Source organism: Macaca mulatta, chromosome 4, assembly GCF_049350105.2.
Source record: "Macaca mulatta isolate MMU2019108-1 chromosome 4, T2T-MMU8v2.0, whole genome shotgun sequence".
Taxonomy (NCBI): domain Eukaryota; kingdom Metazoa; phylum Chordata; class Mammalia; order Primates; family Cercopithecidae; genus Macaca; species Macaca mulatta.
This window is the reverse complement of record NC_133409.1, coordinates 76,909,747-76,934,379: the sequence shown is the minus strand read 5'-3', so window position 1 is coordinate 76,934,379 and position 24,633 is coordinate 76,909,747. Positions and strand designations below refer to the sequence as shown.

Below are 24,633 nucleotides of genomic sequence, written 5' to 3'. Positions count from 1 at the left end.
TATGTTCTTTCTTTTTGAGACGGAGTCTCGCTCTGTCGCCCAGGCTGGAGTGCAGTGGCCGGATCTCAGCTCACTGCAAGCTCCGCCTCCCGGGTTTACGCCATTCTCCCGCCTCAGCCTCCCGAATAGCTGGGACTACAGGTGCCCGCCACCTCGCCCGGCTAGTTTTTTGTATTTTTTTTTTTTTAGTAGAGACGGGGTTTCACTGTGTTAGCCAGGATGGTCTTGATCTCCTGACCTCGTGATCCGCCCGTCTCGGCCTCCCAAAGTGCTGGGATTACAGGCGTGAGCCACCGTGCCCGGCTATAGCAATTATGTTCTATAAAGTTGTAGGAACACTGAATTGGACATGAACACAGAACCATCGGTCCTAGGGGAAATATAGGGTTAGGTTCCTGCAAATCTCTGGTCACATTTTCATCAACTGATCAATATACAAACTTGTTTTATGTATGTTTCCATATAAAGACACCTTATTGAATATATATATTTGTTTAATTAACACTGAACCATGGCCGACAGCATTGTAACTCATATCGGGACAAAGCTTATCTTAATGTGCATTTTCTCCATAAAGCACACCACCACCTTCTTGTGCTCAGAAGTACTAGACAGTTCTTCAGCACAACGCTTGGGGCCATACTAAACCATGAGATCCCCGAACAAAGAGGGGCCCCTAACAAAGACCCCACAAATGTGAAAAACAGTACTAAATCTCAAAAAGGACACTTGTTTACATACGAGGGCTGAAATAAGAAGACAGAGTATCACCTTGTTTGATCTCAGCTGGAAGCATGTACATGTGACTCAAATTGTCACTGCTCTGTACACGTCTCTGAATGTCCAGGAAAAATGCTTTGAGTACTGATTTTGAGGTTACAAATAAGTTTTAAGGAATAGGTAAATTAGCCAATATGAAATCTGCAAATAATGAGGACCCCCTGCATGTGACCTGAGGGAACTGGACTTCGTTTTCCTCCTCTGTTCTGAACAGGGCAGTCCATACCCTGGTCTCCTTGAGCAATCTAAGTTTATGCCAGCCATCCCACTGGGACTGTGGCCCTCACTCTCACAGGCCTGTGTCCCAGCGTGGAGCTCCATGGTTAAATGCAGTCCCCTTTATAAGTTCATTTCTTTTGACAGAAAACCATGCCTCAACATCTCCTTGAGAAATTCAAAAGCCTGTCTCCTATTGTGGGAAGGGAGCGGAGAAGCTGGAACCCAAGATTCCCAATGTCGCCAAGCTTATGACCCAGGAAACCGCAAGGGTAGCTGAGTGGGGAGGGAAGGAAGCCGCCCCTCACAGGGCACATGTCCTCTATGTCCTCTATGGTGCAGCCCCTCTGCCACCTCACCCAGCAGAAGGCGCGGCACGCAGCGAGCCTCACTGTGGACTGACGCTTCCCCCCCAGCAGAAGACGTGGTGCAGTGTGCAGCGAGCCTCACCGTGGACTGACGTTCTCCCCCTTCGTGAACACATCAAAGTCCTCCCAGTGCAGCTTTAACTGTGGCCTCAAGAGGGTCTCCAATTTCTCTAGCTTCCCGCCTTTGGCAAACTGATGGAAGTCAAAATTGATCATAGGCGTGTCGCCTGCGTGGCAAGAAGCCCAGAGCAGCTTCTGAAAAGAGGAGGGGAGGGCGGTGAGGGGAGCAGAGGGAAGGAAGGACAAGGAGGACAAGTTCCTTGCATAGCACTTGCCGCAGGACATGCTTTAGCTGGAAGCTCACAATGGACCAGGCAGTTAACCCTGAAAGGGAAGCACAGGACAAAGGTCCTGGGGGGACAAAACCCACACAGAGCATCTTGCCTGCGAAAGGGCAGAAGGTTCCCCTTGGACAAAAGAAGCCAGAGCAGGTGTGGTCCCCTGGGGAGATCATACTGCTGCAGGGCTCCCCGGATGGCACAGGTGAGGAAGGACTGCTCTGTTCTTCAGGTGGCCCAGGCCCTCAGAGATAGCAGGGCTGCAGCAGGCTGCAGAGCTCATAATCCAGCTCCCCGTTGCCCTGGTAACTGGCCCCAGCCTGCTGCATACCAGCCTCTGGTGGCTGTGCTCTGAAGAGACCAAGTCTCCAGCTGAAGTGGCCTAGGTGGGTCCCACATCCCGATGCTATTTCAGAATGGTCAGGGAGCCAGAGTGAAGGTGGGGACAGATGGGAAGCAGGGCAAGGGGCTGCTGATGACACCACGATGTCCTTAAGAGCCCTCCCTTCCATATGAGGCTTCCCTAGCCTGGCAGCTCACTGGCTTTCTCCCCAGAGAGCCCCGTGATAAAGGACAAACTGTCCGCCTACCCAGGCCACCTGGCTTCCAGGCCTCTCACACCCTGTACCCATGCCCTTGCGGCTTCAGGTCAGGCCAGTCCAGCCTCTGCCCAGCCAGAGGTCCTAGTGACTTGGAAGGACTAGAAGGACTTGGGGGTCATCTGGTCTGACTCAATGTGACCACCTGTGATAGGCCTGAGCATAAATCAATGCAATGCTGCCATCGTCCAGCAAGTCTCGCTGTGAGCAAGAAGCTGGAGGAGCCCAACAGTGCCTGGTGGCTCAGTGCCATGCATTCTGGAGCCAGGGCTTCATCTAGCAGGACTGATGGCCACTGGGCCCTGGGCAGGCTGCCGGGCCGCCAACCTTGGTCTGGGCCGAACTGATGTGGCTGAGGACCATCCCAGGCAGGGCCATGACCCAGGTCTCCAGCTAGAGTACCCCTCCCTACCTGGCCAGGAGCCCACCCTTCCCTGTATGAGGTGGCTGCCATCTCCCGCCCTCACCAGTACCGGGCACTTCACCCACTGATGGGAGGGGCCACAACTCAAGGCATAGGGGGAAAAGACTTGGGGTTCTTATTATTATTCTTATTTTTTGGCTTTCTTTTTTTTTTTCCTTCTTCCTTCAAATTAGCAGCCAGCATCACTGCCAAGATGGGTGGGAAGGGAGACACTTCTGGAGCTTGTTGCTAATAGCAACAAACCAAACAGGAAAAGCAGGTCTGGCCAAATAAAATTGGCAACCAGGAAGTGCCTGCTCTGAGCATGAGCATGTGGCATTTCTAAGCAGAGGGAAAGGCTCAGAGATCGCCCTCACACCCAGTGAGGTGACTTCGAGCTCTCTCTGTAAGGGATATTCTTGAGCTTTAAACGAGAGTTTTCCTGTATGAGGCAGGGGACATGGAGGCTGGTAAAGGAACCAGAAACCTCCATGGTTCATTCTAGAACGTCTTGTGCCTGGGGAGCAGGGGGCAGGGGCTGGAGGCCTGGGATCCATGCACAGGGATAGACCCTGGCCAGGTGGGCGGAGTCTCTTGCTCCCATGGCTCTGTGACCCTGCCCAGGATCTCTCTCCAGGTTCGCCAGGAAAATCCCCTAGGGAACCCTGAAGGAGCCCACGGGAGCCCAGCAGGAGCAGGTCCAAGGAAGAAGGGGAAATTTGAAGGCCAGCGGGCAAGCAGGGGAAAGCCAAGAGGCTCCTGCTCCTGAGCCCTGAGGTCAGGTGCCCTGTGGGGCTGGGGGAGCTCATCCAGGACCAGCCAGGGCAGAAGAGGAGGCCTGCCTGCTCCTGAGCTGGACTGAGAGGGACTCCTTGAGAGGTCAGAAGCCCTCAAAGCCCCACGGGGAGGGTAAGGGACACATGGCTGGGGACAGGAAATGCTCTGTTTTGACTGAGCAAATTCTCCCAATCATCAGCTCACAGAAATTACATTCACTGGGCCGGGCGCAGTGGCTCACGCCTGTAATCCCAGTACTTTGGGAGGCTGAGGCGGGTGGATCACCTGAGGTTAGAAGTTCTTGACCAGCCTGACCAACATGGTAAAACCCCGTCTCTACTAAAAATACAAAAATTAGCCTGGTGTGATGGCAGGCGCCTGTAATCCCAGCTGCTCAGGAGGCCGAGGCAGGAGAATCACTTGGACCTGGGAGGCGGAGGTTGCAGTGAGCTGAGATTGCGCCACTGCACTCCAGCCTGGGTAACAAGAGTGAAACTCCGTCTTAAAAAAAAAAAAAAAAAAAAAGACATTACACTCAAACTGTATCAGGGCCCGAGTCACCGAGCACTGCCGTGTTCACTGGTCGGAACACTGGGGAAGCCTCAGGAAATGAAGAAGGGTTGGGCTTCAGCTCCAGTCCCTGCAGGAGCCACCTCCAGGCTCAAGGCTCCACCATGGCCACCCGCCGCCCAGCCCAGCCGTGGAGGGGACAACCAGGTCTTACCTTGAAGGCTCTGTTGAGCACCTCCTCTCCGCCTCTGCTTCCCAGAAGGTTCACGACCACCTGCTGCCCGTACTGCTCCTTCAGAAGCACCATGTGCCTGCAAAGTCAGTGGGGTGGGCGTGATGCTGGGCACAGGCACAGGTGCCGACTCTGCCCTGTTCTGCCCCTCAAGGGAAGACGGGGCAGAAGGAGTCATGCTTTTAGTGCCAGAGTCCAGGACCAGCTAGTCCCCATGGCCCAAAGCGTGGAAAATGAGCCTGGGTGGAGAGAACCTGTCCCTCCCAGCTGCCATTATGACTAGCTAGTGTAGACTTCTACATGAGTTTGGAATAAGACAAAGGGTATGCTGGTCTTTCTATAAAGCATCTCCCGTTAAATCTAGAACACCTATCCTGACCTTCCATCAACAGTTTTGTTTCTGAGGTAGGATCTCAGTCTGTTGTCCAGGCTAAAGTGCAGTGGCGTGATCATAGTTCACTGCTGCCTCAAACTCCTGGGCTCAAGCAATCCTCCCACCTCAGCCTCTCAAGTAGTAGGGACTATAGGTGCATGTCACCACATCTGGCTAATTTTTACTTATTTATTTTTCATAGAGACAGGGTCTTGCTATGTTGCTCAGGCTGGTCTCGAACTCCTGGCTGCAAGCAATCTTCCCACCTCAGCCTCCCAAAGTGTTGGGATTATAGGCATGAGCCACTGCGCCTGGCCTAGAGTCTTATACAGGCAATGTGCACATGTGTGAAATGAATTTCTTATCTTGCTTGGTACCCATCTTTCTCAAAACTAGAACAACTGGCAGGAGAGCTCTCAACTCAGCATCCTGTTTTCAATCTAAGTGCTGTATTTCATTATGCTAAACCACAACAAGGAGATAAAACAACTTGCAGGCTTTGGGAAATATTCCTTGTATTAGAAGCTACTTTCTAAATATGTATGTTGGAATATTAGGGGGAGATTCCAATATTTATCCATGATCACCAGCTTTTTAAAGTAACCTTACATTTCAAGTGTAAACATGTTGAAATGTAGTGCCTTAAACAAAACACAGGGAAATGATACAATGCAAAAAGCAGACGTCAAATTATTATTTAATGGTGCAATCTTTAGGCCTAAATATAGAAAAAACACTGGAAGAAAACACATGATGTCACAAGTGGTGGAATTTTATATGATTTCTGTTCTTTTCTCCTTTAAACATCTTTCTCTTTCCCAAATTTCTATAATGACATGTTTATGAGTGGAATTTTTTAAAGAGCTAATAATGATCATGAAAAAAATCATTTTTTTTCCTTACCCGATAAGAGAAAACATTCTTTTACTAATTTTAAGGGACAGTAGTGGAAAGAATATGGATTTTGAAGTGGGTGGTTTGAAGTTAGGCTCACCTGCTGATTCGCTGGCCTAAGTTAAGGGTGAGCACCCTCCCGGGCTCCCGTCTCCATGTGGAGCTCCAGGCGGCCCTGGGGCGGGGCTGTGTGTGGCTCAGCCCTTGTGGACTTTCTTTCGGGTCGGTCTGCCCAGAGAAGCTGCATCCCAGGCCTGGCTCTGACATGTGCAGGCTCTGCCCCTGGTGAGGGAGCCCACCTTGGCCACACATCCAAGCCACATCCCACAATGTGGCTCCTCAGAAACAAGGCCCATTTCTGATCGCTGCCTGTCTCATTCCTGCCCCTTCTTCTCAATTGGTTCCAAAGCCCAGGGCCAGAGAAACTGCTGTTACTCATTATTACTCACTATTCCTCATCATTACTCTATGCTGTCACCAACCCCAAACTCCCCTGATCAAATGATTCATCCCCTCTGAGCTGGCTCCTTCAACTACAGAGCAGGGCTACTTCCCCTCCTGCAGAGAATGGCTAGGAGGACTAAAAAGACTAGTGAAAGTGACAAAGACAGTGCTTGGTGTGTGGGAGCTGGTTCTTCTTTCCTTTATTGTAAAATGCTCGTTATTGATGAGCTGAGAGGCCCCGCTGACCCAGGGCATAAGGGAGTGCTGGCACCCAGGGGATAAGGGAGCGCTGGCACCCAGGGGATAAGGGAGCGCTGGCACCCAGGGGATAAGGGAGCGCTGGCACCCAGGGGATAAGGGAGCGCTGGCACCCAGGGGATAAGGGAGCGCTGGCACCGGCAGCAAGGTCGGCAGCATGCAGGCTTCTTCCTGGGTCACCCTGAGCACTGAGGCCTTTTTTTTTCACTTCCCCTGCCCATGGGTTACTGTCATGGGAAGCTACTTGGAAAACAGGAGTTTTTCGGGACACTAAGGAATCAGATTTCCATTTGGAAGCATCCTTCTCATCTTCAGGGAGGGACCAAGAGTTCAGCACACCCTGATGTGCACAGCAGCCGCCCGCAGAGTGGGGCGGGGAAGAAGGGCTTCACTGTCCTGCGAGTGGAGACTCAGGCACTGCCCCGTGAAAGGTTAACCCTTCCACAGAGACTCATCACCACACAGAGATGACAAGACCCTGCTGCAGCCAAAGGCCTGCTGCCAACAGCCCTCCTCAGATATGGAGCACGTAGAGCAAAGTGGCAAGAGACAGCCTCGGCTAATGGGCACCCATGCGGCTCAGGCAAAGGAAAACAAGCATCCTCCGGGGAGAAAAACTATCCATGTGAAGGTTTTACAGGGGAAAGAAAGGATTTACTCTCGATGAAATCCATCAGAGAACCGCACAACTCTTGAGGGCACAGTGATGTCCCAGAGAAGAGAATTGGGAAGCACCCAGGACAACGCACATGCCAGTCCAGGGACATCATCGGGGACCTGGGCAGCCTGCTTTCAGGGGGACCCACACGGTGCCCCACCGCGGCCACTAGGCAGACACGTCACCTTATTTCCAAATGTCATCTCAAATGAGGGGAACATAGTCAGCAATGAACATGAAAGCAGCAGCTCCTGCAAGGGAATGGGAGGGCTCCTGCCTCCAGTCCAGTGTCGTGGGTAAGAAGCATTACAGAAGACACTTCCTGGACACAGTAGCTGCCTGTAGAAAGACTCACCCTTTCAGAAACTTGTCCTGTAATTTGCAGAAGAGATCTAAGTGTACCCCTAGATTTACGAATGCTTTCCAAGGGGCAAGGCAGCCTCTGGCGTGCTTGTGAGAAGACAGGGGTCTCATTCTCTGTGGTACGTGCATCTCACACACCACGCATTACAAGGATTCTGCAAAATCTACAGTCTATGCAAATGTGCTTCAACTAGATCTATGTATTTTTTAAGAAAGCTCCTAAATATAGGAGGGTTTTTGAAGTGAACCCAGCATGACCCTTCCCTCTTGTTTTGTGTCAGCTTCAGGTAGAATTTTTGTTTTTTGTTCGTATGTTTTGTTTTGAGATGGAGTCTCACTTTGTCACCCAGGCAACCCCCTAAAATCTGAGCCACAGAGTTCAGCCAGGTAGAATTTCATTTTCAGTTTCATGTTCACTATTTCCTAAGACAATTTAGTATAGATGAATGTCAACTGAAAGAACTCCGTATGTAGAATGCTTAGGACATACTAAAAATGTTCTGGAAAAGGCAATGGTCTTATCTATACTTGATTAAATATCTCTTTACAGAAAAAGCCCATTATATGTAACATGCTAATCAGGGGGTCACATGTGGGCTCATGCGACCAGCATTATGTTTAACGAGAGTATGAAAGCAAACTTAAAGTCTCAATAAAGCTTCAGGTAGAATGAGCCAAACACTTAAAACATTACTTTCGAGAATTTTTACTATATTCACTAAGACAATTTTAAAATATTGAGTACTTAGATTAAATAAGCAAATTTTTTTTTCTTTCTTTCTTTTTTTTTTTTGAGACAGAGTCTCTCTCTGTTGCCCAGGCTGGAGTGCAGTGGCCAGATCTCAGCTCACTGCAAGCTCCGCCTCCCGGGTTTATGCCATTCTCCTGCCTCAGCCTCCCGAGTAGCTGGGACTACAGGCGCCCGCCACCGCGCCCGGCTAGTTTTTTGTATTTTTTAGTAGAGACGGGGTTTCACCATATTAGCCAGGATGGTCTCAATCTCCTGACCTCGTGATCCGCCTGTCTCGGCCTCCCAAAGTGCAGGGATTACAGGCTTGAGCCACCGTGCCCAGCCTAAATAAGCAAATCTTTTAAGAAGCTATTATTTCAAATACATATTACAAATAGCTCAGCTTTTCTTAAGCAAGCTGCAAAACAGTCATGTGTTATGATCCAATTTGTGTATTTAAATATATATATAATGCCAAAATTGTTTTCTAGAATGACATGTAAAAAACTACTAATATAAAATCTCTGAGAGTGGTAACTGGGAGTTAAGGTACTTTTATTTTTCACTTTATACTTTTCTATACTTATTTATTCTATATTATTTTAAAACAAAAAACAAACAGCTTCAAATATCCTATAATTTAGATTATCCCTTATTAACCAGGGCATAGAGATGAAGCCTCATTGCAAGAAACTGATAAGATAAAATAATTATAAAGTGCCACCTGAACATTCATTAATTTACCTTCAGGAAACCTGAGAACAAGTAAAAATCCCATTTTGTAATCTCCCTTCTTGCATAAAGGACCAAAAAGAAAGCAGATTTAGATTCAGGGTTCAGGGTCCTCTCTTTCCCGTCGCACCCTATCCCTTGTGTCTGATGGGAGGATGACGTCTAAGGATGACAATGACAGGCTCGGATGGTGTCAGACAATCCCTACCTGTCGAAAGCAGGGGCGTTGGCTTCCAGGCCTCTGTGGAGTCTCAGATGATGGGAGCCAACCTAAAGCAAAGAGAAGTAACAATAGTGATTCTTCCTGCTTTGCAAAGCAAGGAGGCAGTGGTTTTTCCCATTCTCCTTCTTACTGTCAGCCAGGCTGCATGCGGCACCCACTAGGCCACCTCTGTGGTCTCTTCAGGGCTCAGGAAGGCTGAGCTCTCTGGATTCCGCTAACAGTGCTCCAAACTCAGGTCTAGGCACCTCGAGTCTGACTTTGCTGCTGCCCAGTCCTAACTGCAAAATGACCATGTCTGCTGCAATTCTTCCACAGACAGAAGATTCAGGGTAAGATTATGAGGCAGATGTCAGATCCTAAGCTCTCTGATAGCACAGAGGTCAGGGAAGCCAACTAGGGAGACAGAAACTGCTTTTCAGCCTCCTTCATGCCTTCAGGGACACTAATTTCGCCCTAAAATCTGAGTCATCCTAATTATAAAATTTGCCTTATTATTTATTAATAGAACTATTTATTTAATACTCAACTTAGTTTAAAAAAACATTTAAAATATAGTCACTGGAGCCAGCTTAAACGGGGCTTTCACTGGCCAAATCTGGGGCAATTTGAACATCAAACTATACGAGGACAGTAATGGATTATAACCTGATGAAGAAAATAGAAATCCATGAATCCATACTGATGATAACTAGACGGATGAATAGATGGATGGATGGATGGACAGATGGGTAGGTGGATGAATAGCTGAGTGGGTGGATGGATGGATGGATGGATGGATGGATGGATGGATGGATGGACAGATGGGTGGATGGATGGACAGATGGGTGGGTGGATGAATAGCTGAGTGGATGGATGGATGGATGGATGGATGGATGGGTGGATGGCTGAATGGATGGATACTGGGTGGATGGATGAATGGGAGGATGAATGGGAGGATGGATGGATGGATGGACAGATGGGTGGGTGGATGAATAGCTGAGTGGATGGATGGATGGATGGATGGATGGATGAATGAATAGCTGAGTGGATGGGTAGGTGGGTGAGTGAGTGGATGGATAGATGGATGGATAGATGAATGGGTGGATGGCTGAATGGATGGATACTGGGTGGATGGATGAATGGGAGGATGGATGGATGGATGGATGGATGGGTGACTGAATGGATACATGGATGGATGAATGGGGATGGATGGATGGATCAGTGGATGGATAGAAAGGTGGGTAAGAGGATGGATGGGTAGATGGATGGATGAGTGGACGCATCAGTAGATAGATAGCTGGGTGGATGGATAGGTGAATGTGAGGATGGATGGATGGGTGAGTGAATGGGCAGATGAAAGATGGATAGGTAAGGGGGTGAGTGGGTGGGTGGATGGGTGGATGGCTGGGTGGATTGATGGCTGGGTCACTGGATGGCTGGCTGGCTGGATGACTGGCTGGATAGAGGGACGGGTGGATGGTGGGTAGACAAGTAGGTGGATGGGTGGATAGATAGGTGGATGATGGGTGGATGGGTGGACAAATGGATGGGTTAATGGGTGACAGATGGGTGAATCAGTGTGCAGGTGGGTGGGTGTGTAGGTGGGTGAATGGGGAACAAGAGAGGGCTCTATAGTAGGATACCAAGTGATAAATTTGGAGGAAATAATTTTTTAAAATCATCATTTTACAGCTGTCATAGTAAATAATTGTTCAGCAAAAGTTATCTGTTGATGATAAATCTTAAGGGAAAGTTTAATGAGAAGCATGATACTAGCACGGTCTCAAAGTGTCTCCCATAGATTGCTGATTAGTTGAAAGGGAAAACATATTAACCATAAGTGGAGAAACTGAATAGCACCTTGACTGGGTGACCAAAATTAACATCACTAATGAGGGGCAGATGGACACCGTGTGCCTCCAGACCAGGTACCCTGAGAAGGACACAGCATCATGTAGGCAGTATGCTGGCCAGGGATCCATACACTGAATGTGATTATAATGAAACACTAGGAAAACCTAAAGGTAGGGACTCTCAATTTAAAGGAAAAGAAGGCTTGCATTCTCCAAAAACATTAATGCTTTGAAAGACAGAAAGCCAAGGAACAGATGCAGATTAAAGACTAGAGACATGGCAATAAAATGCAGTATGTGATGCTGGACTCAAGGGAGGAAAGGTGCTTCAAAGGACATCATTGAGACAAGTGATCAATTTGGAATATTGCCTGCAGATGAGAATGAAGTACTTCATCAATGTTAAATTTCCCAAATGTGTACCTATACTATGGTAATGTAGGACAGTATATTTTGCACTTAAGTAAAGAGACACTGATATGGTTTGGATGTGTGTCCCTTCCAAATCTCACATTAAAACGTGACCTTCAGGGTTGGAGGTGGGGTGTGGTGGGAGGTGTTTGGATCATAAGGGCAGATCCCTCATGAATGGCTTGGTGACAACCCCATGGTAATGAATGAGTTTTTTGCTAGTTCACAGGAGAGCTGGTTGTTTAAAGGAGCCCGCAACCTCCCTTTCCTTGCTCCCTCCCTCATCATATGACACACTGGCTTCCCTTCCTCTTCCATCATGACTGTAAGCTTCCTGAGGCCCTCCCCAGAAGCAGATGCTGGCACCATGCTTCCTGTATAGCCTGCAGAACCATGAACCAAATAAACCTCTTTCCTTGATAATACCCAGCCTCAGATATTCCTTTACAGCAAGGCAAACGGACTAACACCGACGTGATATATGCAACCTACTCTCAAATGGTTCAAAAATAACAACATGTGTGTGGCAAAAGGTTAAAATTGAGTGAATCTGGGTGAAGGACATATGGGAGCTCCCTCTTGTTCTTAAACTTTTTCTGTAGCTCTGAAATTATTTCAAGAATAAGTTGGTGAAAATGCACTCTTTAGTTTTGCTTCCGTTTGAGTGTTGTAAAAGCAGTGCCATCAGGTTTATCTGTGTCATGAGATACAGCTATTATCATGCTTCATATATCATTTTATAACTCACCACTACAGATGATACAACTGCCCCATTGCAGACTCAAGAAAAGCACCCATCTAGAGAACTGGTTTCTCAGCAATAGATTTAGAGATTCCTCAATAGATTTAGAGATTTTCTTCTTCTTCTTTTTTTTTCTTTGAGACAGGGTCTTACTCTGTTGCCCAGGCTGGAGTGCAGTGGTACAATCACAGCTCACTGCAGCCTCAACCTCCCAGGTTCAAATTATCCTCCCATCTCAGCCTCCCAAGTAGCTGGGACTACAAGTGCACACCACAATACCTGGCTATTTTGTGTGTGTGTGTGTATGTGTGTTTTTTGTAGAGATGGGGTTTCACCATGTTGCCCAAGTTGGTCTTGAACTCCGGGCTCAAGTGATCCACCCACCTCGGCCTCTCAAAGTACTGAGATAAAGGCATGAGCCATTGTGCCTGGCCAGGTTTTTTTTTTTTTTTTTTTTTTTTTTGAGACGGAGTCTCGCTCTGTCGCCCAGGCTGGAGTGCAGTGGCCGGATCTCAGCTCACTGCAAGCTCCGCCTCCCAGGTTCACACCATTCTCCTGCCTCAGCCTCCTGAGTAGCTGGGACTACAGGCACCCGCCACCTCGCCCGGCTAGTTTTTTGTATTTTTTAATAGAGACGGGGTTTCACCGTGTTAGCCAGGATGGTCTCGGCCTCCCAAAGTGCTAGGATTACAGGCTTGAGCCACCGCTCCCGGCCAAGGTTTTTCTATATAAACAATTCAACAAAGTCCCAAATCCCTTTTGGTCCTAAGACACTTTGGTCACAGGCAAAATGAGTGCAAAATGAGGCATCTTGGCCGTTGGCTAATGGGCGCTCCTAAGAAAGGCTCACCCCAAACCCCGTCATTTTGCTGCCTGTGTTGCCTCTGTGCTTTATCCCAATGGCCATCAACACCTGGTTGAGGAAATCTCAGAGAATTTGAAAACTTTCACGGCCACACTGCCGAGAGGCGTGCTCCATCCTGCACCCAGAGGGAAGTCGGCGGGTCTGTGTACCCCTCAGCTACCCTCTGAGAGGTCACCAAGGGCTGAAACCCAAGAAAGGGGCTGTGTCGTCTGTCAGTCATCACAGGAAATCTCCCCTGGCTTCAGGGATGAGTGGCAGCTGTTTGTAGGATCATTCCCATGGGAGCACAGTGAGACAAGAATACAAGCTCGGCAGGCCAGGGCTGAGGAGCCTGGCTCTCCTTCGTGACAAGTTCTATTACTGGACATGTCTAATGGCCTCTCCCTGAGTCATAACCCAAAGCCTCTTCTTTTAATTAGGCAGAAACTGTCACACAGATGACTGGACCTAGCAGTGTCCAATCCTCAGGCTCTATAGCTCCCCTGTTAACATATAAACTGCATTATCAGTCAGCAGTCCATTCCTCAGTTACTGAGCACCCTCTGAGTCATCATGCCTTTGAGTATCGTGGAAAGGCAGGAAAGGGATGGGAGACGCTGAATCCCCTGCCCTGGGTGATGACACTTAACCAGGACCCCCATGGAAAGACCCAGAAGCACTTCAAAGTTCCTAACAAGTCTGCACAAGTGCAAATTAATTTGACAGAAACTACGCCCTTGAGTCCAGGGAGCAGGCAGCAAAGCACAGTGGAATGAGGTGCCTGCCTATGATGGGGTCCCCTCAACCACATCATTGAGGACTCAGGGAACGTGGCAAGCAGATGGCACGCCCTGGAATCAGCTGCCCACAGCAGAAGGCACAGCCTGGACAGGGGCTGCAGCACATCTTTTCTGAGGCCTCGGGCCTGTCTTTCATCCTGGACTTAGACAACCATTCTGTGTGGACAGGGCTGGGCCCAACTGTCACAGGCATGGTCAATATCCCCTCAGTGGCTAGTCCAATATCACTGCTGACAACAAACTTTTCTACCTCGGAGCACTAAGAAGTCAGGAGCACCACCCCTAGGTGAATGACCAGAGCAGGAAATGGGAAGAAAGGATCTGTAAGTCTAGGCCAGTGGTTCTCAAAGTATGGTCGTTGGACCTCCTCTGGGTGCTTGTTAGAAATGCAAAGTCCTGGGCCCACCCCAGATCTGCTGAGCCAGACTCTCCGGGGTGGGGCCAGGAATCTGTGTTTTAACAGGGCCTCCAGGAGATTCCTACGCACACACACTGAAGTTTGAGCAGCTCTGATTTTGACTTATTTCTGGATTTGTTACGTTCCCTTTCGGCTCAGGATGCAAATGCCCATGAAGGGGTAGAAGGTATAACAAAGAAGACAGCTCCAGGGGCCGTGTGCACACCTGCAGAGCTGTGTCCACACTTGCAGAGCTGTGTCCATACCTGCAGAGCCACGTGCATACGGGCAGAGGCATGTCCCCACCTGCAGAGCTGCATATACACCTGCAGAGCCATGTCCATACCTGCAGAGCTGCATGCACACCAGCAGAGGCACGTCCACACCTGCAGAGCCTCAGGGACACTGTGACCAGGCTCAGCTTGCCACAGCTGCTTCCTTGAGCTCAGGGCCTCAGGCTGAGTCCCTCCATCCCCTAAACAAGCTCTATTACTGGACTTGTCTAACTGCCTCTCCCTGAGTCATGACCCAAAGCTGCTTCTTTTAAGCAGGAGGAAAGGCAACACAGTGAGGCCTTGGGCAAAAGTGGAGGGGGAGCTGGGCCTCACGTTCTGTCCGGAGCTCACCCTTCCCCCATCACCCCATGCATCCCTTTCATCTGGGTTTCTTGGGCCTCATATCCTTCCTCTCCTCTGTCCCGCTCCGACACTGACCAGCGTCCACCTTCTCTGGCGTCACCTAGTCCTGAGGTTACTGAGTGTCAGAAGCCACAGGCAGAAGCTGCAGCTGGGGGCAGGGTCCACCACTGTCACTGCATTTTGCAGCTTCCCTTCTTCTTCACCCCATCCTTCTCCCCTCTGGGCAAAGGGCCAGCTACTCTTATCTGGCCCCTAAAGTCATTAGTTCAATCCTATAGACCAGAGACGAGTTAAGGGAGACAGCCATGAGGATAGTCAGGGTCTGGAGAACTCCTGGCTAAGGGAGTCCCAGCAGAGTCTCGATCAGAACTCAAGAGGCCCAAAGATCGCAGACAGTACCTCCACACCTCTCCCCTGCACCCCGACTTAAGGCTACCCAAAAATCTCAGCTCAACGGCCTCCCATCCCCCTCCAAACTAACACTTCCTAGACTTCTGTCTAATCATGTCTCCACCTCTCTTGCAGCCCTTTAGCACAGTGTTCAGTGTGTGCTGGAGCCAGCTCCCGCAGGCCTGCAAGCTGACTGTGCACCGAGCTGGTCCAACTCTGAGCTCAGCAATGCGAAGCTGGTAGGTTGAAACTGGCCATGATGGCAGAATTTACACCACAGCAATGGACAAATGCTACAAACCAAAGCTCCCTGTACCCAGTCTGACCCCAATAAAACTGGCTTGCCAGAACAGTACTGAGTGGTTCCCATATTTTCCTACACACTGGAGTCACCCACGGGTCTTCAAAAAGGACAGCTGCCTGGCTCCTGGCCCCAGATATTGTGACTTAATGTGTATGGTATCAACCTGGGTATCAGGATCTTTCAAGCTTCCCAGCTGAGTCTTCTGTGCAACAAGGTTGCGGAGTACTACTTGAGTAGCTGCTGGTATGGGATGCAATCTCCTCAGTGCAGCATCCACAGGCCCTTGACCCAGCCCTGCTCACCTCTCCTATCTGTCCTCCCATTCCCTTCATGCCCAGGACTTCAAGAAGCTACCCAGTAATACTCCCTGATCACTGTGATATCAGGAGTTACAACACCTGCACCCACTGTTCCCTCTGCAAGGGCTGCCTTCCTTGCCCGAGCGCTTCTTCCTCACCCCTCCCCAGTTTGGACCCTTAGGCAGCCCACCCCACACCCTCAGCCTGGGAGAGCTGCCCCGGGGGCCTCTCCCTTCCTCCAGCATGGCTCTATCTACACAACACTGCCATGTCCTGCCCCCTGCTCCCTGCAGGCAGGGACTGTATCTGATCCCTGGTGCCCCCTACACCTGGCAGATGCTCAGTGAATGTTTGGGATGAATAAATGGCTTCATCTGGGGTTACTGATTTACCATGAGTCTGTGAGGGATGAGAGATAAGATACCCCAGGAAGCTGTCTTCGTGTCACTACATCTCACGGTGTCCCTGTCCCCATGAAGACAGGAGGAAACTCATTCAGTGCTCAGGACACCAAGAACCACGCTTCTCCAGATGCCACGGGTGGTTTTATCTCCTGGGTGTTATCATTTGTTTCTATTAGTATCAATAGCAGCTGCCATTTTGAGTACTTTTTACGTTCTAGATACTGTGTTAATTTTTTTTTTTTTTTTTTTTTTGGGACAGAGTCGCACTCTGTTGACCAGCCTGGAGTGTGGTGGCATGATCTTGGCTCACTGCAAACTCTGCCTCCCAGGTTCAAGTGATTCTCCTGCCTCAGCCTCCTGAATAACTGGGATTACAGGAACCCACCACCACGCCTGGCTAATTTTTGCATTTTTAGTGGGGATGGGATTTCACCATGTTGGCCAGGCTCATCTTAAACTCCTGACCTCAAGTGATCCGTCCACCTCGGCCTCCCAAATTACTGGAATTACAGGCGTGAGCCTCCACGCCCAGCCAAATTTGTATACTATGTTCTTTAATCCTCTCTAGAACGCTATACGGGAGATCTTGTTAGCCCCATTTTACAGAAAAGTAAACTAAGGCTTGGCACAGACAAGAGCCTCTCAAATAAACATGGTTACGAAGCGGAGGAGCCAGAGTTTGAATTTGAGCCCAGGTCTGCAGAGCTTCAAAGCTCGTGCTCTGAGTCACTGTCATAAACTGGCTGTGACCGTGGTTCTTTCTGTGGTGGCTGTGGGAAAGCTTGGAACAAGTGTCAGATTCCTTCCCACGCACATGAGACCCATGGCATGCACTGTGGGCACCAATTCGACTCTTTCCCTTCATCCGGACCTCTTCACTTATTTTTGAAACTATTATACTACAAGCCATCTCGTGTCCTTTTTGGAACAAATAAAGGTACAAACACATAAACGTGCCCATCCAGTGCCACAACTCCATGAACTTGGCAGGGAAGAGGCGAAGGTAGGGCAAGAGAGGTCTGCTCTACTCAGCATCCTCTTCCATTTGGTTCAGTTTCAGGAAACTTCAAAAGACAGACTGAACTCACCTTGGCAAGGCACGTGTCTGTACAGGCATATTAGGGTGAGGAAGCTTCTACAATGACCAGGGAAGCAAAGTTGTCAACCACAGACATAGATCATAAATAGATTCTTGAACTAGCTAGACTAGGGAGCAATTCGCTTTAAGGGTAAAATTTCAATGTGGCTATTTATAAACTGCACAACCCATTTACACAGTAAAAATGAAATTTATTAAAGGTACACGGCTGCTAGAAATGGAGTCAGGAAATACTGAAAGCACCATTCCTGGTAAAACATGCAGACAGATCCTCATCCACGACCCTCTGCCCACCCCTGCACCAGCCTGCTAGGCTCCTGGGTTTCCAACGGCAGCCATCAAGAAGGGACAGCATTGCAGCTTAATATGCAAGCTACTCACACCAAAATCTTTGCACTTTTCATCTAACCTAAGTGAAGAAGGAAGAGAAAAAGTTCAAAGCGGAGAAAAATAACCAGAAGCGGCCTTAGGCTTGATAGTGACAGTGGAAGCCAGTGATGGTAGACCACCACTTCCCGCCACCCTCCTGGCCCCCTCTGAAGATGACTTCATCTCTCTTTGATGATGAGTGGTGTTTAGAGGCTAAACACAGGTATTAGGCCCAAAGGTTAGCAAATCCTTAATAAGATTAAGGAACACTAAAGCCTTACTGAAACTTGTTTTGAAGAAACCATGGAGGCCGGGCACAATGGCTCACACCTGTAATCCTAACACTTTGGGAGGCCGAAGCGGGCAGATCACTTGAGGTCAGAAGTTCAAAACCAGCCTGGCCAATGTGATGAAATCCTGTCTCTACTAAAAATACAAAAAATATTAGCCGGGCGTGGTGGTGGGTGCCTATAACCCCAGCTGCTTGTGAGGCTGAGGCAGGAGAATCACTTGAACCCAGGAGGTAGAGGTGGCAGCGAGCTGACATCGCACCACTGCACTCCAGCCTGGGTGACAGAACAAGACTCCGTCTCAAAAACAAAAAACAAAACAAAAACAAAAACAAAAAGAAGAAACCATGCAGGCTTTGGTGTAGCACAAGTGTTAGGAATTTAAGAGGGTGAAACAGCTGCCAAAAAGCTGAGATCTCAGGGTCCGCTGCTCCTGGCCCCTGACAGACCGAGGCACAGTCATCCCATGGCGGGTCCGGCTACATCTGAGGCAGCACGAAGGTCAAGGGGGAGACCAAAACGAAATCTCAGAGGGGAACGACAAAAAAGGAGTGTCATTTTTTAGATGAGGGAGATGAGAACACTGAGAGTCTTAGAAACAGGAGAGAAGGTGGCCAAAGGAGTTGGGAGGCCTTAGAGAAGACAAGAAGAAGAGGGAACCAGAAGACTCCCTCCAAGGGCTGAAGGTGAGTCACACGGAGAAGAATCAGATTTACTCCTGCACACCCCAAAACACTCTAGAGTTGGACAGACGCAGCAGTGCAATACAGGAGGAACTCACCAAGAGTCAGAATCATCCCCAGCCGTGGCCTGGAGGACAGCCCTTTGGGGGTCCTGGAAGAAGGATCCCTGAACTGGCCAGGTGTGGTGGCTCACACCTGTAATCCCAGCACTTTGGGAGGCTGAAGCAGGTGGATCACCTGAGGTCAGGAATTCGAGACCAGCCTGGCTAACATGGCGAAACCCCATTTCTACTAAAAACACAACAAAATTAGCTGGGCGTGGTGGTGGGCACCTGTAGTCCCAGCTATTCGGGAGGCTGAGGCAGGAGAACGGCTTGAACTCGGGAGGTGGATGTTGCAGTGAACCGAGATTGCACCACTGCACTCTAGCCTGGGTGACACAGTGAGACTCCACCTCAAAAAAAAAAAAAAAAAAAAAAGGAGGATGCTGAACTGAGAGTCACAGGGTGGAATGGATGAATTCCAAAAAGTCATTCCCAAATTCTAAGAGTCCATCATGACCATCGCCCTAATTTTTGGATTTCTTACAAACTTTACATGAAACACAAGACAGTCTCCCTATCTCCTTTTCGTGCCATACTCATTCGATCAATTCTTTCATTCTCCTGAATACAGAGCTCCAGAAGTTTCCAAAGGAAAACTCCATATTTAAAGAAAATCAGGTTTCAAAAACTCTTTTGGAATGTCTGGAATGGGAAATCTATAGATAAAGACAGCAGATGAACAGGCGAGTTGGCCTGAGGGAGACTTGGAGGGGATGGGAGAGACGGCTAATGGGGACGAAGTTTTTTAGCGGTGATCAAAGTGTTCTACGATTAGATTACAGTGGTGGTCACACAACACTGTAAATGCAGTAAAAACACCAAGTTGTAGGCTTTAAATGGGTAAGTTATATTGCAATAAAGCTGTTTTTCCATAAACCTCCTTTGGGCAGCCCTCCGGAGGAATTTCTGTGTCACTGCTGTCCTCAGGAGCATTTCTCTGGAGGCTGTCAGTTATCTCGTGCACTGTGGTGGGCTCTTTCTAGTGGAAAGACTGAATGTTAATCAAGCCTTTTCCCCCTACCAGAGCACGGAGCCTAAACGGGACCTCCATTCATCCATCTCACTGCCCAGGCTGACCCAGAACTTCACCAATGCTGTCAGCGCACCGTGCTGACAGCCATGGGGACAAGTGACTCACCTGCTCCGGGCACAGGGTCAAGTCAAGGGCGAGGCTAAGAAGCTGAACCCAAGACAGGGGACCCTGAGTCCAGCATTGTCAAACAACCCCTGGAACCTGGCAGATGGCACTCTGGGCCCTGCTAGCCACTAGCTGGCAACCCAAATGCCGTCACACGAGAGTTGTCGGTAAGAAGAGCCAAGAGGCCACAAAGGCCCTGGCCGAGAGGCTTTCTGAAGGCACCCACGTCCCCTTGGGGCAGGGAGGAAGACTGGGGATTAGTGGGGAGGCCCCTCCAGTCCACTTGGCCCACAACCCACCTTGTTAGAGACCCTGGTGAAGGAGGCAGCATGCCATTCCACTGATGACAAATGTGTTCTTGGAATGTATCCCCACCCTGTGCTCTTCCCAGGAGAAAGAATGCCAGATCTCTCTGGCACTGACCAGAGCCCAGCTTTGGACGGCAAGGGCTATTTTTAGAAACCACGGGAAAGCTGTGGAAGTCTCACGTGGCCCCACAACAGGCAGCACCGAGTGCCAGCCCTACGCAGCCACAGAGCCTTCCCGGAGCCCTTTATGAGAGTCACGGCTCTCAGAAACGTCCTCAGTACACCGAACTCAGGGTCTAACCTCAGGCAGCGCTACCCAAGCTCACTTCGCGGCACCCACTCAGCAGGCACCACAGCACTGTTCCCGAGTCAGCGGCTTCACACAGCACCCTTGCCGACCAGAAGCAACAAAGTGGTGTCTGTGTTTTCTACACACATGCACGCATGCACACACACACACGTGTGCACACTTTGACAGCTCAGCTCAACACAACAGGGCTAAGGAAAAAGACTGGAAACCATGCCATGAAAGGAACATGTTAAAAGAAATCTTCCCCAGCTGTTGAAGGGAAGGGCAGGGCGGACAACATCACGAGGGGACATTTAAGTTTTTTCATGACCTACCTGAAGCCCTGGCTGCTCCCAGAACAGTGGAACGGAGCCTCTGATCTGGACAAAAGATGACACTCCATCGTCCATGTAAATCGTCTGTGGCACAAGGAAACAGAAAGGGAAAGGTATTCTTCAATGAAACCGAATGTCCTGGGCTGGGTAACGGGATCCGGCTGCCTGTGACCCGACACCAGCCAGAATGAAGGGCGGACGGTGGACTCCGGCGTCCTCTGCTCCCCCACCCGACATGGCTGGCAGTGCGCCCTGACCTCTGGCCAGGTGCTGGGTGGGTATACTGGCTGTCGACCAGCGTCTGAGGAGGGGGTCTGCTGGGGGTTGGGGCCTCCCAGGGTCTCCGGGAATTCACGCTTCTAGGGCACAACCTTATCACCACCCTGAAAATCTCAGCAACAGCCCTCCGCTGCCCCCTGTATGAACAGAAGCTGATGTGCTCTGGAATGTAACCTTCCTTAGAGCCCTCTATTTTTACCTTGGCAAATAGCTAAGCAGCAGAGAGCTATGAGAAAAGGACTGAATGAAATAAAATGCACCAGTGATAGCCAAAAGACCTCGCTGACTGTGCTAGCCGGTCTTGTACTTGACAATACAAGACTCAACTTGACCTCATACTTGGTCCTGGCCCTGCCCCACTGTGTTCTTAAAACACCACTCGGTTAACACACACAACACGGTTTCCACAAGCTTCCAGTGTGACAGCACCTGCGGAGAAAGAAATGATCCTTACACTTTAAGACATCTATCTCCTCCCCACCCACACATACAGCTATTTCAGAGTGTGCCTGCAGGCCTCCAATGACGCTGGAGTGCAAGGGAGTTTTAAAAGGACAAGAAGTACGATCCTGAGCGCCAGCAGGGGCAGGCGGCGGCACTTATCAGATGCGGGGCCTTTATCTGTGCAACTCTAGCCTGGTCTGGCAGGGTGGCCCGGGCGCTGCTGTGGTCCTTGCCTTTCCTCACCGCCCTGCTCCCTTACAGGGTAGCTTTCCATACGGGCGAGATCACGCTCAGATCATGCAGGAATGAGTCATTCTGCAGTGGAGGACCTGAAAATTAGAGCCACTGTTTCCCTGGACCACAGGAATAACAGGAGCCTGGTATCTATGTTGTCAAACTAGAATTCTATCCTTTAATCTCCAAAGGGAAAAAGTGTGTGTTAAGAACTTGCTGTCTGTTTCCAGGTATTGAGTACCAGCAAAGTTGTCATACTCCATTCTTCTACTAACAAAACAGAATAAAATAGCAGGTTGCTTGAACGGCTGCAGACATAGTTGGCTACCATGAAATTAGGTATACACAATTGACTGACGTGTGTGCCCTGCATAGCCCCAGGTTCCTGGAAAAGAAACCAACTAGGCCAACATTTGTATGTAAAGACAATGTTTAACAATATCCAGGCCGGGCACGGTGGCTTACGCCTATACTCCCACCACTTTGGGAGGCCAAGGTGGGAGGCTGGCTTGAGCCCAAAAGTTCAAGACCAGCCTAGGTAATAAAGTGAGACCCCCATCTCTACAAAAACAATTTTTAAAAAGTTAGCTGGGTATGGTGGAATATGCCTGTAGTCCCAGCTACTCAGGAGACTGAGGCAAGATCACTTGAGCCCAGGAGGACGAGGCTGCAGTGAGCTATGATTGCACCACTGCACTTCAGCTGGGGCAAGAGAGCGAGATCCAAAAACCACCAAACAACAACAAAAACCAATGCCCATGATCTATTTACGCTGAGGAATGTCTCCCTTCACTCTGACTGCCATGTGCTAACAATGCCACTTCCAGCATCATACCAGGCTCCTCCCAAGCTGAGAATTGCCCAGAACCAGCTTCTGAAAACACCGAGGGTCATCAGTGCTCTGTATGCCCCTCCCTGCCCACACTGGAGCAAGAAGAAAGTTTTCCACCCCGTCCTCCACAGGGAAGCAGGCGACATCTGCACCCCATCCTATCACCAGGACTGCCTTCTTTGTTCCAAGGCGATGGGCATAACTAGACCGTCAAATGCAAGTGATCCGTTTCCATTCTGGGTGAACAACTTTTAACACCAGTGAAGAAGTGATGTCTCACCTCACAGATGCCATTTTGACAGAGGGCTCTTGGGGTGGGGAGGCAGGACAGAGAGTGGAAGCAGGAGAGAAACTGGGCTCTGGTATTAGCACAAGTTGGGTCTGACTGCCACTTTGCAAACCCCCATTTGCCCAGCAGGGTGGCCCTGGGCACATTACTTAGCCATCCTCAGCCTTGGTTTCCCTCTCTCTACAGGAAGTTCATGTCACCTTGAGCACTGAGAAGGGATGAGCTCTGAGGAGTAAGTGAGGGGGTGTAGTCTCAGCAGAGTAGCCACTCAAAAACAAAGCTGTTTTCTCTTCCCCAGAGGCACTGACGCTATGAGTATGCACAAGGGCACCTGCTGGCATCGGAGAGAGTTTGGGCCCTGGGAGGAAGGAGGGATACAAGAAGGAACAGACAACACGTGGGAGGGAGACCAGGAAGAGCAGTGGGGCCACATAAGGAAAAGACGGAGGCCCATGCCAGTGCTGTGATGAGGCCAGGCCAGTGCCTAGATCCCAGACTGAGCAGCCGGAGGGCGACCCTGAGTGACACTTCCAGAGCAGTGGGAACAGAAACCTAATGGCCATAAAAAGAGAGGGACGAGGCAGGAAAACTCACAGGTGTGCATATACCTTCTATCTGAAAGGCTTTCTGCTGACCTTCTACTTCCGGATACAGTGTCTACAAACCAATTATCTCTAAGTCTGCATTCCTGGGAGGACACGCAGTCATCCTAACCTCCCTGAATGAGTCAGTGGCCTTATCTTGAAGAGCCAAATATTTATCTTACATCTTTTTTTTTTTTTTTAATAGACTGAGGGGACTTTTTGTCTTGTTTTTCTGCGTGGTGAGTCAGCACTGCAGAGCAAGCCCACCAGCTATGACTCAGCAGAGCCAAAAAGACTCAAGGCTTCCTCCCAAGGAGGCTGAGATGCTATCTACACATGCACACAACATGTGTGCATGCACACACACAACACATGCACCACCCACATACGTGTGTATACAACATACAAATGCACACACTGCACACATACACATGACAAACACACGGCACACACGCCACACACATGCCTACACAAACGCACATGACACATACATGTACAACACATAAATGCACATACCATGCACACACTGTGCACATACAACCCACGCACACACACACACAGCCTGCCTTGGGGAAGGAAGATTAATTATCTATTCCTCCTAAGAAACATGTTAAACCAAAGCAAAAGCGGAGGGTGCCACAGGGCCCCCCTTTTCTGGCTCCCTGAGAATTAATTCCTGAGAAGCTGATCCACCTGCCAAGAATCTCCACCACAGGGAGCTAGTCTGCTCCCGGTCCGGTCCTACCATTTGTTTGCCAGACGATGACCACATCGCTGTGCGCATGCTCCACTAATGGCCAGCAGGCCCGGCTGGGGGATCCTGTTTCCTCTGCAGGGGCCCTAGGCCAGTGTGACCTGCAGGCGGCACCACAAGGGGCTGACCTGCCTCCCCAGCACAGTCCTTCCTACTGGAGGCTCAGCACTCATTTCCTCAAAGTTGCTCCCTGCACCCTGGGGCGAGGCCACCGAGACGCAGAGCCTGCCACTTCCTCAGCTGTCAGTTGGACGGGGAGGCCACGCTGTGCTACCAGAATGAGTCTACCCGACTCTGTCCATAGGAGCATGGTAAAGGTCTTCAGAAGCATCAGACAGTCTGCTCCTGTACCATAAGCAAAGCTGCGAGATGCATATGGAGGGCTCATGACACGGTCCCAACACAGGCCCTCAGCTGTGACTTTGCAAACTCAAGGGGGTAGGATGTGCCAGGCTCCCCGAGGGACCTCCCCAGAATCCCAGCAAATCACTGGCATCTGAAATAGGTGAATCTCAACAGGGTCCCAGGCAGATTCCCCTGCAGACCAGGCAGCCCAATCCTCACAGGGCTGCTTCCCTGAGCTCAGCGAGGACCTGCAGGCCGAGCCTTGCTCCACTCTCCCAACTCATCCTAGAAGAACCGT

General features: G+C 49.8%; 1 protein-coding gene across 2 annotated transcripts in view; it reads right to left on the bottom strand.

Annotated features, from left to right (window-relative positions):
- The window catches only part of SYNJ2 (synaptojanin 2), a 119,978-nt gene that overhangs the window by 37,558 nt on the left and 57,787 nt on the right, over positions 1–24,633 (bottom strand). For both annotated transcript variants that reach the window (XM_015137056.3, XM_015137058.3), the window contains exons 5-8: positions 20,575–20,658; positions 8,884–8,945; positions 4,206–4,302; positions 1,447–1,619 (exon numbers count right to left, since the gene is read on the bottom strand). In XM_015137056.3, coding sequence (XP_014992542.2) covers positions 1,447–1,619; positions 4,206–4,302; positions 8,884–8,945; positions 20,575–20,658 — 416 coding nt within the window. The remainder of the gene's footprint in view (positions 1–1,446; positions 1,620–4,205; positions 4,303–8,883; positions 8,946–20,574; positions 20,659–24,633) is intronic.